The sequence below is a fragment of the Macaca thibetana genome, chromosome 14, assembly GCF_024542745.1.
Source record: "Macaca thibetana thibetana isolate TM-01 chromosome 14, ASM2454274v1, whole genome shotgun sequence".
In the NCBI taxonomy this organism is placed as follows: Eukaryota; Metazoa; Chordata; class Mammalia; order Primates; family Cercopithecidae; genus Macaca; species Macaca thibetana.
Genome location: NC_065591.1, coordinates 17,729,179 through 17,748,014, shown reverse-complemented (window position 1 = coordinate 17,748,014; position 18,836 = coordinate 17,729,179). Strand labels below are relative to the sequence as shown.

The window sequence follows — 18,836 nt, the reverse complement described above, 5'->3', positions numbered from 1 at the left end:
TTTGGGAGGCCGAGGCAGGCTCATTTCCTGAGCTAAGGAGTTCGAGACCAGCCTGGGCAACATAGTAAAACCCCATCGGTACTAAAATACAAAAGAGAAATTAGCCAGGCGTGGCAGCATGCGCCTGTGGTCCCAGCTACTCAGGAGGCTGAGGGAGGAGAATTGCTTGAACCCGAGAGGCGGAGGTTGGAGTGAGCTGAGATCACGCCACTGCACACCAGCCAGGGTGACATGCGAGACTCCACCTCAAAAAAAAAAAAAAAAAAAAAAAAAAACGAACAGAAAAGTGAATGCCTAGAATCCCTTTAAGGATTTTACTTTTCTTTTAAAATCAAAGGATCAAGTTTACCTCCTGCCAGTGAACACTGAGTATCATATTGCCATCCAGATGTTTGGGTGGAGTCTGTTCCATTTGAAGTAGAAGAAAGGGTAGACGTTGCTACTTCCTTTGGCTCTGGTCGAGGTGGAGTTGGAGGTGGAGCAGAAGCTCCTACAGGAGCTGCAGGCTGAGGAGCTGTTATGGCATCGATCTCCTTCAGTATGAAAAGAGTAACAAATGCAGTAATTATATCAAAGACAAGAAACTTAAGGAAATGGCAATCCCTTTTTAAAAATTCTACACATGATGAGCTGGGCACAGTGGCTCATACCTATAGTTCCTGTACTTTGGGAGGCTGAGACAGGTGGATCACTTGAGGTCAGGAATTTGAGACCAGGCTGGTCAACATGGTGAAACCCCACCTCTACTAAAAATACAAAAGTTAGGCTGGGCACAGTGGCTCATGCCTGTAATCCCAGCACTCTGGGAGGCCAAGGCAGGCGGATCACTGGAGGCCAGAAGTTCAAAATCAGCCTGGCCAATATGGTGAAAAGTTGTCTCTACTAAAAATACAAAAATTAGCCGGACGTGCTGGTGGGCACCTGTAATCCCAGCTATTCAGGAGGCTGAGGCACGAGATTCACTTGAATCTGGGAGGCGGGGATTGCAGTGAGCTGAGATCTCACTACGGCATTCCAACCTGGGTGAAAGAGCAAGAATCCGTCTCAAAAACAAACAAACAAAAAAACAAAAAGCAAAAAAAAGAATAGAATTATTATTGGGCATGGTGGCACATGCCTGTAATCCCAGCTACTCAAGAGGCTCAGGTGGGAGAATCACTTGAATCTGGGTGGCAGAGGTTGCATTGGGCCAACATCATGCCATCACATTTCAGCCTGGGAGACAGTATGACCCTGTCTCGAGGGAGGAAAAAAAAAAAATTCTAGACACTCATTCTAAGCTTCTCAAATCAAAACCCTCATCTTCCAATTATACAAGCTCCCCAATCTCTTCCAATCTGCCTTTTTTCTCTTTGAAACCTTTACAAAAAGAAGAGAGGTGGTGGCTCACGCCTGTAATCCCAACACTTTGGGAGGCCGAGATGGGTGGATCACCCGAGGTCAGGAGTTCGAGATCAGCCTGGCCAACATGGTGAAACCCCGTCTCTACCAAAAATACAAACATTAGCTGGGTGTGGCGGCACATACCTGTAGCCCTAGCTGCTCGGGGACACATACCTGTAGCCTCAGCTATTTAAACTCGGGAGACGGAGGTTGCAGTGAGGCAAGATTGTGCCGCTTGCACTTAAGCCTGGGCAACAGAGTGAGATTCCATCTCAAGAAAAAAAAAAAAAAAAAAGGAGAGACAGCAAGGTGTGCTCACACCTATAATCCCAGCACTTTGGAAGGCCGAGGTGGGAGGATTGCTTGACCCCAGGAGTTCAAGACCAGCCTGAGCAACACAACGAGATCCCATCTCTTTTAAAACTAAACAAAACAAAAAAAGAGAGAGAGATTGGGAGAAATGCAAGAAGAGAGTGTTGGAGGGAGAGGGAGAAAGGAGGAGGAAGACACTGAATTGACAAGTATGCTGACCACTTAAGATCCAGGTCCCAAAGTAGCTTCAATAACTAAAACTCCAAACAAAAGCACCACTAACCGCCAGGAAGTTGGCCAATGTACTATCAATATCAGTCGACTGGTTTCCATTTGTCTCTTTGGATTGTGCTGGTTTTTCGGAAACATCATTGTCATCGTCATCACTGTCAGCATAAGCACCAAGTAAGCACAGACCGCCTAGAAACAAAAAGGAAAACAGTATTTGTAACAACAATGGCAATATGTCCTAAGAAGTATCTAAATGGAAGTATGACATGGTTTTTTAAATTTACTTACAGATTAGAACATAACCCCAAAACTAATAATCACTGAACTACCACAGAAGAATAAATTACGTCATATGCTTAAAGCTAATAAAAATTGATCTATAGACCACGTGGGGTGGCTCATGCCTGTAATCCCAGCACTTTGGGAGGCCGAGGCGGGTGGACCATGAGGTCAGGTGTTTGAGACCAGCCTGGGCAACACAGTGAAACCCTGTCTCTACTAAAAATACAAAAAATTAGCCGGGCATGGTGGCGTGCGCCTGTAGTCCCAGCTACTGAGGCAGGGCAGGAGAAATGCTTGAACCCGGGAGGCAGAAGTTGCAGTGAGCCAAGATCACGCCACTGCACTCCACCCTGGGCAACAGAGCAAGACTCCGTCTCCAAAAAAAAAAAAAAAAAATTGATCTGGGCTGGGCATGGTGGCTCACACCTGTAATCCCAGCACTTTGGGAGGCCAAAGTGGGCGGATCATGAGGGCAGGAGATAGAGACTATCCTGGCTAACACGGTGAAACCCCGTCTCTACTAAAAATACAAAATTAGCCGGGTGTGGTGGCACATGCCTGTAATCCCAGCTACTTAGGAGGCTGAGGCAGGAAAATTGCCTGAACTCGGGAGGCGGAGGTTGCGGTAAGCTAAGATTGCGCCATCGCACTCCAGCCCGGGCAACAAGAGTGAAAACCCATGTCAAAAAAATATAAATAAACAAAATAAAAAATAAAAAAAATTTTGATCTGAGCCAGGCAACACAGCTTATGTCTACATTCCCAACTTCTTGAGGAAGATCTGAGGTAGGAAGATCATTTGAGCCCAGAATCCAAGACCAGCCTCGAAAACACAGTGAGACCTTGTCTCTCCCCAAAAAACAAAAACAAAAAAACAAAAAAAAAGAAGAGGAAAAAGAACAAAATATTAGCTGAGCATATGGCTGAGGTGCAAGGATAGCTTGAGCCCAGGAAGTTGAGGCTGCATTAAGCCAAAACATCTCCACTGTACTCCAGCCAGGGTGACAAAGTGAGACTGACCATGTCTCCAAAAAAAAACCAAGAAAATTAATCTGCATAGTTATTTCAATCAATTATTCAATCTCACTGTCTTTCCAAATAGTACCTAGTATATCCTGATTTTAAAATTTGGTGATTAAAGTGTTTACCTCAAACTAAACCAATTACAGTGTAGCAGCTGAAACAAAGACTTTCAAAAACAAAACAATAAAGAAACAAAGACTTTCAAAGTTAAAAAACAAAGCTTTTAATCAATGATTATTCCTCAAACAGGAAGTGACAGGAATTAAAAATGGGACTCAACATGGCTAAGACCAACGATCAATGTCTTCCTCAAATTTAAGTGGTATCAGGTATGGCCTCTGTAATGCTGCTATGCCATTTCCTTTTGGATCACCTGTGGCTACTCCAAGATTACAATTAAGTAAGCATACATACCTCTATGTATTATAAATACATAAAATGTTAAATTCTAGCTAGATTTTTTCAGCTATTATATTAAATTGCACAGTGCTGACACATTCTACACTCTCACTAAAAAGTTAGTAAATGAAGAGATTTATCAGAAAGTTAAATCTAGTTTTCTGTGTCATACATCCCATACATAAACTCAAAGGTCACCTAAAAGTAAACATAAATTGTTCCATTAATCATGTAAGAGTTCCTATTCAGTGCCTTAGTATTATAATTCCTATCTTTGTTTCTTTCTGTATGTAGGTAAGTCTTTTTTTTTGTTTGTTATACTTTAAGTTCTAGGGTACATGTGCACAACGTGCAGGTTTGTTACATATGTATACATGTACCATGTTGGTTTGCTGCATGCATTAACTCATCATTTACATTAGGTATTTCTCCTACGGCTATCCCTCCCTCCTCTCCCCACCCTTCGACAGGCCCTGGTGTGTGATGTTCCCCACCTTCTGTCCAAATGTTCTCATTGTTCAATTCCCACCTATAAGTGAGAATATGTGCTGTTTGGTTTTCTGTCCTTGCGATAGATTGCTCAGAGTGATGGTTTCCAGCTTTATCCATGTCCCTACAAAGGACACAAACTCATCCTTTTTTACAGCTGCATAGTATTCCATGGTGTATATGTGCCACATTTTCTTAATCCAGTCTATCATTGATGGACACTTGGGTTGGTTCCAAGTCTTTGCTATTGTGAATAGTGCCGCAGTAAACATAACGTGTGCATGTGTCTTTATAGTCGCATAATTTATAATCCTTGGGGTATATACCCAGTAACAGGACCGCTGGGTCAAATGGTATTTCTAGTTCTAGATCCTTGAGGAATCACCACACTGTCTTCCACAATGGTTGAACAAGTTTACACTCCCACCAACAGTGTAAAAGCATTCCTATTTCTCCACATCCTCTCCAGCATATGCAGGTAAGTTCTTAAATAGCAAAATTTTTTTTTTTTGAGATGGGGTCTTGCTCTGTTGCCCAGGCTGGAGTGCAGTGGCGCAATCTCGGCTCACTGCAACCTCCACGTTCAGGGTTCAGCAATTCTCCTGCCTCAACCTCCCAAGTAGCTGGGATTACAGGTGTGTGCCACTACACCCAGGTAATGTTTGTATTTTTGGTAGAGATGGGGTTTCACCATGTTGGCCTAGCTGCTCTTGGACTCCTGATCTCAAGTGATCTGCCACTTTGGCCTCCCAAACCCCAAAGTGTTGTGATCACAGGCATGAGCCACCACACACAGCCTCTAAACATCAATTTCTAAAATTTGATTGATTTATGTATATATGTATGTAAGAGATAGGTTCTTTGCTCTACTGCCAAGGCTGGAAGCAGTGGATCACTACAGCCTCAAACTCCTGGCCTCAAATGATTCTCTTGCCTGAGCATCCTGAGTGGATGACGAGCGGCACAACCCACCATGCCTGGCTAATTTCTTTTATGCAGAGACCCAATCTCCTATGTTGCCTGGGCTGGTCTCATTCTGTCCTCATGTGATCCTCCTGCCTTGACTTCCCAAAATGTTAGGCAAAATTTTTCTTTTTTTTTGAGACAGGGTCTCACTCTACCACAAATGAACTGGTGCAATCACAGCTCACTGCAGCCTTGACCTCCTGAGCTCAACTGATCTTCCCACCTCGATCAGACTCCTGTATAGCTGGGACTAGAGATGCGCACCACTGCACCTGGCTAACTTTTGTAGAGACGGGGTTTTGCCACGTTGCCTAGGCTGGTCTTGAACTCCTGGGCACAAGCCATCTTCCCACCTCAGACTCCCATGTAGCTAGGACTACAGGCCTATGCCACCACACTTGGCATTTTTTTTTAAAAGTACAGACAAGGTTTCAATCTGTTGCCCAGTTTGGTCTCGAATTCCTGAGCTCAAGCAAATCCTCTGCCTCAGCCTCCCAAAGTGCTGACATTACAGGTGTGAGCCACCTCGCCTGACCACAGTAGTATTTTAAACTGGTAAGAAAGATATTTACATGGATGTTTCTGGACAGGCATGGTGGCTCATGCCTATAATGCCGGCACTTTGGGAGGCAGAGGCGGGGGGATCACGAGGTCAGGAGATCGAGACCATCCTGGCCAACATGGTGAAATCTTGCCTCTACTAAGAACACAAAAATTAGCTGGCGGCGGTGGTGCACGCCTGTAATCCCAGCTACTCAGGAGGCTGAGGCGTGAGAATCGCTTGAACCCGGGAGGCAGAGACTGCAGTGAGCTGCGATCATGCCACTACTGCACTCCAGCCTGATGACAGGGCAAGACTCTGTCTTAAAAAAAAAGGAAAAAAAAGAAAAAAAGAAAAAACAAAAAAAAAATGAGAGAAATTTGCATGGACGTTTCTTAGACAGTGTCTCTCTTTTTTTTTTTTGAGACCGAGTCTCGCTCGGTCGCCCAGGCTGGAGTGCAGTGGTGCGATCTCAGCTTGCTGCAAGCTCTGCCTTCTGGGTTCATGCCATTCTCCTGCCTCAGTCTCCCTAGTAGCTGGGACTACAGGTGCCCACCACCGCACCTGGCTAATTTTTGCATTTTTAGTAGAGATGGGGTTTCACCGTATCAGCCAGGATGGTCTTGATCTCCTGACCTCATGATCCACCCGCCTCGGCCTCCCAAAGTGCTGAGATTACAGGTGTGAGCCACCGCACCCGCCCGTGGTTTTTGTTTTTGTTTTTTTTTATTGAGATGGAGTCTCATACTGTCACCCAGGATGGAGTACAGTGGCACAATCTCAGCTCAGTGCAACCTCTGCCTCCCAGGTTCAGGCAATTCTCTTGCCTCAGCCTCCCGAGTAGCTAGGATTAACAGGCACATGCCACCACAGCTGGCTAATTTTTGTACTTTTAGTAGACATGGGGTTTCACTATGTTGGCCAGGCTGGTCTCAAACTCCTGACCTCAAGTGATCTGCCCTCCTCGGCATCCCACGGTGTTGGGATTACAGGCGTGAGCCCTGCACCTGGCTTTTTTTTTTTTGATATGGAGTTTCGCTCTTCTTTCCCAGGGCTGGAGTGCAATGGTGTAATCTTGACTCACTGCAACCTCCGCCTCCCAGATTCAAGCAATTCTCCAGCCTTGGCCTCATGAGTAGCTGGGATTACAGGCGTGCGCCACCACACCTGGCAAATTTTTTTGTATTTTTTAGAGATGGGGTTTCACCATGTTGGCCAAGCTGCTCTCACACGCCTAACTTCAAGTGATCGGCCTGCCTTGGCCTCCAAAAGTGCTGAAATTACAGGTGTGAGCCACCACGCCCGGCCCAATTTTCTTGATGTTCTGAACAAAAGGTATTCAGCTTTGTAAGAGCAGAACTACCAAAGGAGAAACTTCTGTATGAAAAAATGCTGCACTTTAGTATTCAGTACTGATGGATTCTGGAAAGGAGGGTGGGAAATTATATTTTTAAATAAAAATACTGGCTGGGCACGGTGGCTCATGCCTGTAATCCTAGCACTCTGGAACGCCAAGGCGGGCGGATGACCTGAGGTCAGGAGTGCCAGTGTAGCTTGGCCAACACGGTAACTGTCTCTACCAAAAATTCAAAAAAATTAGCTGGGGTTGGTGGTGCACGCCTGTAATTCCAGCTGCTCAGGAGGCTGAGGCAGGAGAATCACTTGAACGCAGGAGGCGGAGGTTACAGTGAGCCGAGGCTGTGCCATTGCACTCCAACCTGGGGAACAAGAACAAAACTCTATCTCAAAATAAATTAATTAAAAATAAAAACACTTCTAATGACAATCATAGATATAATCACTTTTGGTAAAAAGTTTCAATCAGGCAAGCTGCATGGTATTTTCATCACAAAATTCCCCAACAAGAGGTAGTTCCCCAGGTCCACAGGCAAAATAGGTTCTGCCTATTCCCTTTCTTCACCTAACAGCTTTTCACCTATGGACATAAAACTTCTTCTACACTCCTAAAAACATAATAAATTAGCCAAGAAAATGAAAATTATTAAGCCTAGTGTTTGTAAGAAATTCAGAGAGACATCATAAGTTGATCAAACTTTTTTTTTTTTTTTTGAGACAGTCTTGCTCTGTCGCCCAGGATGAAATGCAGTCGCACAATCTCGACTCACTGCAGCCTCTGTTTCCTGGGTTCAAGCAATTCTCCTGCCTCAGACTACCAAGTAGCTGGGATTACAGGTGTGTGCCAATGTAATTTTTGTATTTTTTTGGTTTTTGGTTTTTTTTTTGGAGATGGAGTCTCACTGTTGCCCAGGCTGGAGCGCAGCAGTGCGACCTCGGCTCACTGCAACCTCTGCCTCCCAGGTTCAAGCCATTTTCCTGCCTCAGGATCCCGAGCAGTTGGAATTACAGGCGTGCACCACCAACCCCAGCTAATTTTTTTGTATTTTTAATAGAGACGGGATTTCACCATGTTGGCCAGGCTGGTCTAGAACTCCTGACCTCAGGTGATTCACCTGCTTCAGGCTCCCAAAGTGCTGGGATTACAGGCGTGAGCCATCACGCCCAGCCTTTTGTATTTTCAGTAGAGACAGGGTTTCACCATGTTGCCAGGCTGGTCTCGAACTCTTGACCTCAGGTGAGCCACCTCCCTCAGCCTCCCATAGTGTTGGGATTACAGGCGGCAGCCACAGTGGCCGCCTAGATCCCACATATCTTAAGTGACATTTGGTAACAGGTTCCAAGAGCTACAAAACTCAAGTTTTTTTATACAGTCTCATCTTTGAGGCTAAAATACCAAGACATAACTCCAAAAAAACTTTGCTCAAAGCTTCTGGTGGCTTGCTTTAAACAACTAAAATCTGTAAACACTCAAATGCTCGCAAATAGTGGACTGGCAAAGCAAATTATAGGACATACCTGATTTATTACCATTTTGTGATAAATCAGACTATTATAGAATCACATGAAATATTACTAAAGGGATTAAAAGTAATGCTAAAGGAATAAAAGCAAGTCAAAAATACACACAAAATTTAATTAAACCTCAGAAAATACAGAGTATATACTGCTAACAGGCATGAAGTTAGAGTAACACTGAAAATAAACGTTCACATTATCAGGTAAAATTGCTTTATCTTAGAAAAATCTTAGAGGCGGGGCGCAGTCGCTCACCGCTCTAATCCCAGTACTTTGGGAGGCTGAGACGAGCGGATCACGAGGTCAGGAGGTCAAGACCAGCCTGGCCAAGATGCTGAAACCCTGTCTCTACTAAAAATACAAACAAAAATTAGCTGGGCATGGTGGCACGCGCCAGTAATCCCAGCTACTAGCGAGGCTGAAGCAGGAGAATCGCTCTAACTTAGGCGACGGAGGTTGCAGTGAGCCAAGATCATGCCACTGCACTCCAGCCTGGGCAACAGAGCAAGACTCCATCTCAAAGTTAAAAAAAAAAAAAAAAAAAAAAGAGAGAAAAAAATCTTAGAAACAAAAACAACAGGATGATCGTGATGGCTGACATCTATAATCCTAGCATTTTGGGAGGCCAAGTAAGGAGGATCACTTGAGCCTCCTTGAGACCAGCCTGGGCAATAGAGTGAGACGATGTCTATATAAAGAAAAAAAAATTTATTAAAAACAACAAAGCTGGCCAGGTGCCTCTGACCTATGAGCAGGTACTAAAGAACTCCAAGAATTTAATTTTTTTTTTTTTTTTTTGAGACAAAGTTTCACTCGTTGCCCAGGTTGGAGTGCAATGGCGCAATCTTGGCTCACTGCAACCTCTGCCTCCTGGGTTCAAGTGATTTTCCTGCCTCAGCGTCCTGAGTAGCTGGGATTACAGGCATGTGCCACCATTCCCAGCTAGTTTTATATTTTTAGTAGAGACGGGGTTTCTCCATGTTGGTCAGGCTGGTCTTGAACTCCAGACCTCAGGTGATCCACCAGCATCAGCCTCCCAAAGTGCAGGGATTACAGACGTGAGTCACAGCGCCTAGCCGTTTTTTTCTTTTTTGAGATGGAATCTTACTCTGTCACCCAGGCTGGGGTGCAATGGCGTGGTCTAGCTCACTGCAACTTTCGCCTCCCGGGTCCAAGCGATTCTCCCACCTCAGCCTCGCAAGTAGCTGGGATTACAGGTGCGTGCCACCATACCCAGCTAATTTTTGTATTTTTAGTAGAGATGGGGTTTCACCATGTTGGCCAGGCTGGTCTTGAACTCCTGACCTTGTCATCCGCCCACCTTGGCCGCCCAAAGTGCGGGATTACATGCGTGAACCACTGCGCCCGGCCTTGGTGTTTTTTCTTTGAGATGGAGTTTCGCTCTGTCACCAGGCTGGAGTGCAGTGGCACGATCTTGGCTCACTGCAACCTCCACCTCCTGGGTTCAAGTGATTCTCCCACCTCAGTCTCCTGAGTAGCTGGAGCTACAGGTGCGCGCCACCACACCCAACTAATTTTTGTATTTTTAGTAGAGATGGGGTTTCACCATGTTGGCCAGGATGGTCTCGATCTCTTGGCCTTGTGATCTGCCTGCCTTAGCCTCCCAAAGTGCTGGGATTACAGGCCTGAGCCGCCGTGCCCCGCCTATTTTTTATGTGTATTTTTTTGACACAGGGTCTCATTCTGTCACCTAGGCTGGATTGTAGTGGCATGATCATATAGCTCACTGCCGCCTTGAACTCCTGGGCTCAAGCGATCCTCCTGCCTCAGTCTCCCAAGTAGCTAGGACCACAGGTGATCAGCACGTCCAGCTCATTTTTAATTTTTTTTGTAGAGATGGGGGTCTCGGCCAGGCGCGATGGCTCATGCCTATAATCCCAGCACTTTGGGAGGCTGAGGCAGGTAGATTACTTGACGTCTGGAGTTCCAGACCAACCTGGCCAACATGGCGAACGCTGTCTCTACTGAAAATACGAAAATTAGCTGGGCATGGTGGTGTGGGCCTGTAATCCTAGCTACTTGGAAGGATGAAGAAGGACAATTGCCGGAACCCAGGAGACAGAGGCTGCAGTGAGCTGAGATCACGCCACTGCACTCCAGCCTAGGCAACAGAGACTCTGACTCAAAAAAAAAGAAAAAAAGAAAAAAAAAGAGATGAGGGTCTCTCTGCTGCCTAGGCTGGTCTTGAACTCTAGGCTTCAAGTGATCCTCCTAACTCTGCCTCCCAAAGCACTGGGATTACAGGCGTGAGCCACCATGCCTGGCAAGAATTTCATTTCTTTAAAAACTCCATTTTGGGGGGTGTTAAAAACTAAGCTCCTGGGCTGGGCACAAGGGCTCATGCCTGTAATCCCGGCACTTTGGAAGGCCAAGGAGGAAAAAAATCACTTAAATTCTGGAGTTGTAAGAACAAGTCCTTGACTACTATTAAGATTAAGATGTGTTGCAGGCTAGGCATGGTGGCTCAGACCTGTGATCACCGCACTTTGGGAGTCCAAGGCAGGTGGATCACTTGAGGTCAGGAGTTCAAGACCAGCCTGGCCAACATGGCAAAACCCTGTCTACTAAAAATACAAAAATTAGCCAGTAATCCCAGCTACTCAGGAGGGCCTGGCCAACATGGCGAAACCCCGTCTCTACTGAAAATACAAAAATTAGCCAGTAATCCCAGCTACTCAGGAGGGTGACGTAGGATAAATCAACCCGGGAGGCAGAGGTTGCAGTGAGCCAAGATCCCGCCACTGCACTTAAACTCAAACTCAAAAAAAAAAAAAAAAAAAGACTTGTTGCTACTTAAAGCCTGAGAAAGCATGGTCATTCTTCAGAGCCATAGTTGGTTTTTTTTTTTTTTTTTTTTTTTTTTTTGAGACGGAGTCTTGCTCTGTCACCCAGGCTGGAGTGCAGTGGCCGGATCTCAGCTCACTGCAAGCTTCGCCTCCCGAGTTTACGCCATTCTCCTGCCTCAGCCTCCCGAGTAGCTGGGACTACAGGCGCCCGCCACCTCGCCCGGCTATTTTTTTGTATTTTTTAGTAGAGACGGGGTTTCACCGTGTTAGCCGGGATCGTCTCTCGATCTCCTGACCTCGTGATCCGCCCGTCTCGGCCTCCCAAAGTGCTGGGATTACAGGCTTGAGCCACCGCGCCCGGCCCATAGTTTTTTTTTTTTTCTTTTTGAGATGAAGTCTTGCTCTGTCGCCCAGGCTGGAGTGCAGTGGTGTGATCTCAGCTCACTGCAAGCTCCACCTCCCAGGTTCACACCATTCTCCTGCCTCAGCCTCCCGAGTAGCTGGGACTACAGGCACCTGCCACCATGCCCAGCTATTTTTTTGTATTTTTAGTAGACACTGAGTTTCACCATGTTAGCCAGGATGGTCTCGATCTCCTGACCTCGTGATCCACCCGCCTCGGCCTACCAAAGTGCTGGGATTATAGGTGTGAGCCACTGCACCCGGCCCAGAGCCATAATTTTTAGCCGTCTTTTTTTGAGAGAGGTATTGACCCCTCAAACCTCAACATTCTTACTTACCTTTAAGAGTTGATGCCACACAATTTGTGTATCAACTACCTATATCAGGCAGTAAATTATTTCTTAGGTATATACCTCTTATGGCTTGAATGTGCCCCTAAAAAGGATGTTTTGGAAATTAAATCCCCAGTGCAACAGTGTTGGGAGGTAGGCGCCTAATGGAAGGTGTTGACATCATGAGAGGACATTCAAACCACAGGAGTAATCAAGGAAGTTTCTCCTAGAAACATTTAAATTTATATTTTATGTATTTATTTGAGACAGGTTCTCACTCTGTCGCCCAGGCTGGAGTGCAGTGGCAAAACCTCAGTTCACTGCAACCTCCGCCTCCTGAGTAGTTGTGATTATAGGTGTGCACCACCATGCCCAGCTAATTTTTATGTTTTTAGTAGAGATAGGGTTTCACCATGTTGGCCAGGCTGGTCTCGAACTCCTTAACTCAGATGATCCCCCTGTCTCAGACTACCAAAGTGCTGTGATTACAGGCGTGAGCCACAGCTCCTGGCTAAATTCTACATATTTTAAATGTGTTAAGTCTCAAATGAAATAACATGCAGTTTGCAAATACAAAATGGTATAATGTAGTTCTGAAATTTCTCTCACATTCAAATTTTAGCTTTCTAACTAACCCACACTGGGGTGTTTTGTTTGTTTGCTTTTTTTTAGGTGGCAAATGGTAGGAGAGAGGAATAAGCATCTATCATTTTACGCATCAAATAGTACAAAAAGTATTCTGAACTGAAAAGAAATTACTACCAATTATAGAGTATTTAATATTAAAACACATTTTACTCTTCCAAGATACACAGAGTGGAGAAAATTAACATTCTTGGCACTTACTATGTCACATCTGTAACTATCTCAGAGATAAAACATCCATTTTACAGATTAATGAGGTTCAATCCAATTAGTAATTGTCCCAAAGTCTAAGTGTGAATGCCAGAGTGATGAATTGAACCCAGGTTTGTATACAAAACCACTGTTGCAACTAGCACATTCGTTTGTACTTCAAAATATTTAATAAGCTCGATTTCCAGGTCCACCAATGTTTGTTAGGTAACCAATCAAGCCAGAGTGTTAGAAAAGAAATAGGAGTTGGCATGCCTAATGAACACCAAGCTAGTGGGAGGACCAGAAAACTAGTTATAAAACAGCATCAGGGAAAAAAATAGTAAAAAAAGGTTTTGGGTAAAGAAAAACAACGGCCGGGCGCGGTGGCTCAAGCCTGTAATCCCAGCACTTTGGGAGGCCGAGACGGGTGGATCACGAGGTCAGGAGATCGAGACCATCCTGGCTAACACGGTGAAATCCCGTCTCTACTAAAAAAATACAAAAACAAACTAGCCGGGCGAGGTGGCGGGTGCCTGTAGTCCCAGCTACTCGGGAGGCTGAGGCGGGAGAATGGCGTGAACCCGGGAGGCGGAGCTTGCAGTGAGCTGAGATCCGGTCACCGCACTCCAGCCTGGGTGACAGAGCGAGACTCAGTCTCAAAAAAAAAAAAAAAAAAAAAAAAAAAAAAAGAAAAAGAACAAATTTTCCACTGGTCAAAGTGTATATACATCAACATTCTCTCACAAACAAAAAAAAATCTTAAATCATATTTTTGGGAGAAATAACGTTAGCAACTGTAAAGCATTCAACAAAACATTCTATGTACAAACCCAACTTGACTTTAATGAAGGACGTGCGAGAAAAAAATGTACAAAACAAAACAAAATCATACCTGTTGCTTTAACAGCTGTGGGTCTAGTGGTCATGACTGGTTTTGGAGGATTCTGAACAACTCTAGGAACCTCCTGCACCGCTTCCTGTTCATCTGGATCAGAAAAAAAAAAAAAAAAAAGAAAACTATAGTCAGATTCCAGACCAGAGAAAACACTAGAAGTGACAAATCACATCTGGATTAGAGGAAAAAAAAAAAAAGAAAACGGTAGTCAGATTCCAGAGAAAACACTAGAGGTGACAAATCAATCGTTCATTTAACCTTTCAGCTCTAAGTTCCATCAATTTAAAAAAAGTGCATTTCGGCTGCGCTCGCACCTGTAATCCCAGCACTTTGGGAGGCCAAGACGGGTGCAGGGGGGTGTCACTTGAGGTCAGGGGCTCAAGACCAGTCTGGCCACCATGGTGAAACCCCATCTCTACTAAAAATACAAAAAAAAATAAAAAATAAATAAAAAGTAGCTGGGCGTGGTGGCACTCGCCTGTAATCCCAGCTACTCCAGAGGCTGAGGCAGGAGGATCGCTTCAACCCAGGAGGGAGAGGTTACTGCAGCCTGGGCCACAGAGGGAGACTTCATCTCAAAAAAAAAAAAAAGGACATTTTGCTGACCCAAATAATTGGGAGATGATAAACACACAGAGCTGGAATCTTTTTTTTTGTTTTATGAGATGGAGTTTCGCTCTTGTCGCCCATGCTGGTCAAACTCCTGACCTCAAGTGATCTGCCTACCTCGGCCTCCCAAAGTGCTGGGATTACAGGCATGAGCCACCGTGCCCTGGAGTCTTTCATCTGCCTACAAACTTCAACATCAAGGGAAGGCTCTGATCACGGTAAATAAACATTATTAATATAGCTTCATGGCCAGGCGAGGTGGCTCTCGCCTGTACTGATCGCTTGAGCCCTGGAGTTCGAGACCAGCCCAGGCAACATGAAGAAACTCCGTCTTTACTGAAAATACAAAAATTAGTCGGGCATGGCGGCAGGATCCTGTAGTCCCAGCTACCCATGAAGCTAAGGTGGGAAGACCGCTTGAACCCGAGAGGTGGAGGTTGCAGTGAGCCCAAGATCGCGCCACTGCACTCCAGCCTGGGCGACAGATTGAAACCTTGTCTCGAAAACACAAAACAAAACTCTTAAAAAGTTACACCTGCAATACCGACAAATACATACAAAAACAGTAAGTATTTTCCAGGCTATGATAGGACCTTTACAAGACACACCAAACACTGCTATTGGCGGATTTTTTGCAATTAACGACCCAGCGTGATCTCTGAACATCCGAAACAGTAGCGGCTCCTCCCGCGCCTAGCCCCGCAGTCACTTTAAATCCAAGCACCACTCGGGTGAGAACCACACAAATACTTAGAAACCCACCAGCTCCATTTCTCCAGGAGTTTTGCTAGTGTAGGCATGCTTACTGGCTGGAATATTGAAAAGCTTTTTCTAAACGTCTCTATCCCCGTTTTGACAAAACCGAAAGGAGGCAGATGACGTGTGGAAAGGCCTGGTCCACAGTCACAGGCCGCGCACGCGGAAACTCATCCTCACATCCACTCTCTGCATTACCCAAAACCGACCCGGGGCGTTTGGGAGACTCAGGGTGCCCGAACCTCGGTCGTATTTCAAACGTTCCTGGGGCAAGCCCCGCACCAGAGATGGCCCCTCGGGCTTGGCCCGGGCCGAGGGCGCAGAACAAGGCCTGGCCCTTCTGCGGCCCGGAGCCCAGGACCGCCCCGCCCGCAGTCCCGCAGCAGGCAGGCCTCAGAAGCCGACCTCGCCCGCCTCCCTCGCTGGGTCTGGCCAGGCGCCCTCAGCCTGAGGTAGGCCTAGGCTGGCCGCAAGCCCTGAGCTCGAGTTCGGGTCCCCCCGCGCACCCTTGCCTTCTGAAGGCGAGTCGTCCGAGGCCGCGGCGGCAGTCAGCGCGGTGGTGGTGGTCGTCGCCGCCGCCGGGGCGGGCTGGCTGGGGACCGCAGCCGTTGAGTCCGGCTCGGTGTCGGGTTCCGGCTCCGGGTCCCGGCCCGGCGTGCTGCCCCGAGGACCCGGCGGAGAGAGCTGCAGGATGGGCCTGCGGCCGGGTACCGCTCGGGACTTCTTCCCCATCGCGAGCCCGAGCGCGAGCAGCGAGCGTCGGGCGGCCGAGAGGGGCGGGCGCTGGACGCTGGGCACTGCGACGCGTAATCAATATTCATGCACCGCGACACCGCCTCCAGCCCGGATCCGCTTTCAACCGGCCGAGCGCGCGCTTGCGCAAGCGCCTCGGGCCCTTCGGTTCTTCTGGCTCCTCGTCACCGGGAGAAAGGGCGGGCTTACCCACGGCGCTAGGTGATTGGCTGTTTTGACCCAGAGAACGGACCCGTGGCCAATGGAAAAGGAAAAAGGGTGAATGTCCAGCCAATAGTGGGGTAGGGCCTGAATTAGAATGACTTCCCCACTTCCGTCGGGTTCCACCCATGCGCTTTCCCTGAGCCTTTTCTTTACCCTCTTGTCCTCCATCTTGTGGCTATTCTTGGTCGAGCGTTCCATGTTGTTTGTCTTCTAGAAAGGTGTGCTTCTGGGCCGAGCGCGCTCACGCTTGTAATGCCAACACTTTCGGAGGCCAAGGCGGGTGGATCACGAGGTCAGGAGTTCAAGACCAGCTTGTCCAAGATGGTGAAACCCCGTCTGTAATAAAAATACAAAAAGAGTAGCCGGGCGCGGTGGCAGGCGCCTGTAATCCTAGCTAATCGGGAGACTGAGGCAGGCGAATCGCTTGAACCCGGCGGCAGAGGTTGCAGTGAGCCGATATCGCGCCACTGCACCCCACCCTGGGCGACAGAGTGAGACAGTCTCAAAAAAAGTAAAAAAAAGTTGTTTTCTGGGCCCTTCCCCAAGTTTCGCCCTGATTATCGTGGCTTACTTTGGGTATAGTATTGAACATTAAATAGGGCAGTGGGTCTTTTATGCTTTTGTAGTTTCTTACAGCCCAAATAGATGTCTCATATTTTCTCGCTTATTAGCTGGGAAAAAACACGAGATATTCCACTACCTACAAGGAAAAAGCCTAAAATTGTTGAGATGGAATCCAGGAACCTTACCAGTTTATCACTACTATCGTCAACCTGCTTTAATTAATTTACCCTTACTTTATAACACTGCCCCCTCTCCCGTCTCTTCTACCTGTGGAGCCTGCCACTTGGAGCATCACCTCCCTGTTTTCCTTTGCACTGGCTGGAATGATTACTGCATCACATGATGGAAGTCTTTTATCTTTTATTCTTTCATCAAGGCGCAATGCAGACGCAGTGCAGGCGTGACCGCTCCTGCCCAGCCGCTTCCTGGCACTTGGCATCTTGTTGACATCCGTCTCCCCTCTAAACTAAGGAATGCGAGTGGTATTTATTTATTTATTTATTTATTTATTTATTTTTGAGACGGAGTCTGGCTCTGTAGCCCAGGCTGGAGTGCAGTGGCCGGATCTCAGCTCACTGCAAGCTCCGCCTCCCGGGTTCACGCCATTCTCCGGCCTCAGCCTCCCGAGTAGCTAGGACTACAGGCGCTGCCACCTCGCCCGGCTATTTTTTGTATTTCTTAGTAGAGACGGGGTTTCACCGTGTTAGCCAGGATGGTCTCGATCTCCTGACCTCGTGATCCGCCCATCTCGGCCTCCCAAAGTGCTGGGATTACAGGCTTGAGCCACCGTGCCCGGCCGGTATTTATTTTTATATCCGCAGCAGCTCAGTTCCCACTAAAAATATCTAATACTTACTGAACTCCATGTGTCAGTCACCAAGCACTTTACACGTAGAATTGCATTTGATTCCCTTTTAAAATGATTATTTCTCATTTTATTTTTAAGTGTCTTGCTCTCTCATCCAGGTTGGAGTAACGTGGCATGTTCATAGCTCACTGCAGCCTCAAACTCCTGGGCTAAAGCCATCCTCTTGCCTCAGCTTACCGTGTAGCTAGGACTACAGTGGTGTGTGCCACCATGCCTGGCTAACTTTTTATTTATTTTTTTTTTTTGAGACGGTGTCTCGCTCAGTCGCCCAGTCGCCGGGCCGTAGTGCAGTGGTGCAATCTCGACTTACTGCAGCTTCTGCCCTCCAGGTTCAGGCGACTCTCCTGCCTCAGCCTCCTGAGTAGTTGAGATAACAGGTGTCCACCACCAAGCCTGGCTAATTTTTTTATTTTTAGTATAGACAGGGTTTTGCCATATTGGTCAGGCTGGTCTCAAACTCCTGACCTCAGGTGATGCACCCGCTTTGGCCTCCCAAAGCGCTGGGATTACAGGCGTGAGCCACCATGCCTGGCCCAATTTTTTAATTTTAATTTTAATTAATTTATTTTTGAGAGAGTTTCGCTGTGTTGCCAGGCTGGAGTGCAGTGGCATGATCTTGGCTCACTGCAGCCTTTGCCTCCCAGGTTCAAGCGATTCCCCTGCCTCAGCCTTCTGAGTAACTGGGACTACAGGCGCGCACCACCTTGCCCGGCTAATTTTTTGTATCTTAGTAGAGACGGGGTTTCACCATATTGGCCAGGCTGGTCTAGATCTTCTGACCTCATGATCTGTCTACCTCGGCCTCCCAAAGTGCTGAGATTACAGATTTTTATTTTGTATACAGAGTTGCCCAGGTTGGAGAGCAGTGGCGTGATCTTGGCTCACTGCGACCTCCACCTTGTGGGTTCAAGTGATTCTCCCACCTCAGCCTCCCAAGTAGTTGGGACAACAGGCGCATGCCACCACCCCCACTAATTTTTGTATTTTTAGTAGAGACGAGGTTTCACCATGTTGGCCAGGCTGGTCTTGAACTCCTGACCTCAAGTGATCTGCATGGGATTACAGGCGTCAGCCACCGTGCCTGGCCTAATTTTTTTTTTTTTTTAGAGGGAGTTTTGCTCTTGTCACCCAGGCTGGAGTGCAATGGCACGATCTCAGCTCACTGCAACTTCTGCCTCCCGGGTTCAAGCAATTCTCCTCCCTCAGCCTCCTGAGTAGCTGGAATAACAGGCACCCACCACCATGCCCTACTAATTTTTTGTATTTTTAGTAGAGATGGGGTTTCACCATGTTGGCCAGGCTGGGCTCA

General features: G+C 46.9%; 1 protein-coding gene across 3 annotated transcripts in view; it reads right to left on the bottom strand.

Annotated features, from left to right (window-relative positions):
* The window catches only part of FNBP4 (formin binding protein 4), a 53,588-nt gene extending 36,592 nt beyond the window's left edge, over nt 1-16,996 (bottom strand). The window contains exons 1-5 of one of the 3 annotated variants that reach the window (XM_050759136.1): nt 16,927-16,996; nt 16,249-16,431; nt 13,771-13,863; nt 1,979-2,115; nt 350-533 (exon numbers count right to left, since the gene is read on the bottom strand). In XM_050759136.1, the coding sequence (XP_050615093.1) occupies nt 350-533; nt 1,979-2,115; nt 13,771-13,804 (355 nt within the window). In that variant the 5' untranslated portion in view covers nt 13,805-13,863; nt 16,249-16,431; nt 16,927-16,996. Of the gene's footprint in view, nt 1-349; nt 534-1,978; nt 2,116-13,770; nt 13,864-15,644; nt 16,041-16,248; nt 16,432-16,926 lie in introns of those variants that run through there. The other 2 variants (XM_050759133.1, XM_050759135.1) reach the window with 2 other exon arrangements.
* Nucleotides 16,997-18,836: the final 1,840 nt, after the last annotated feature.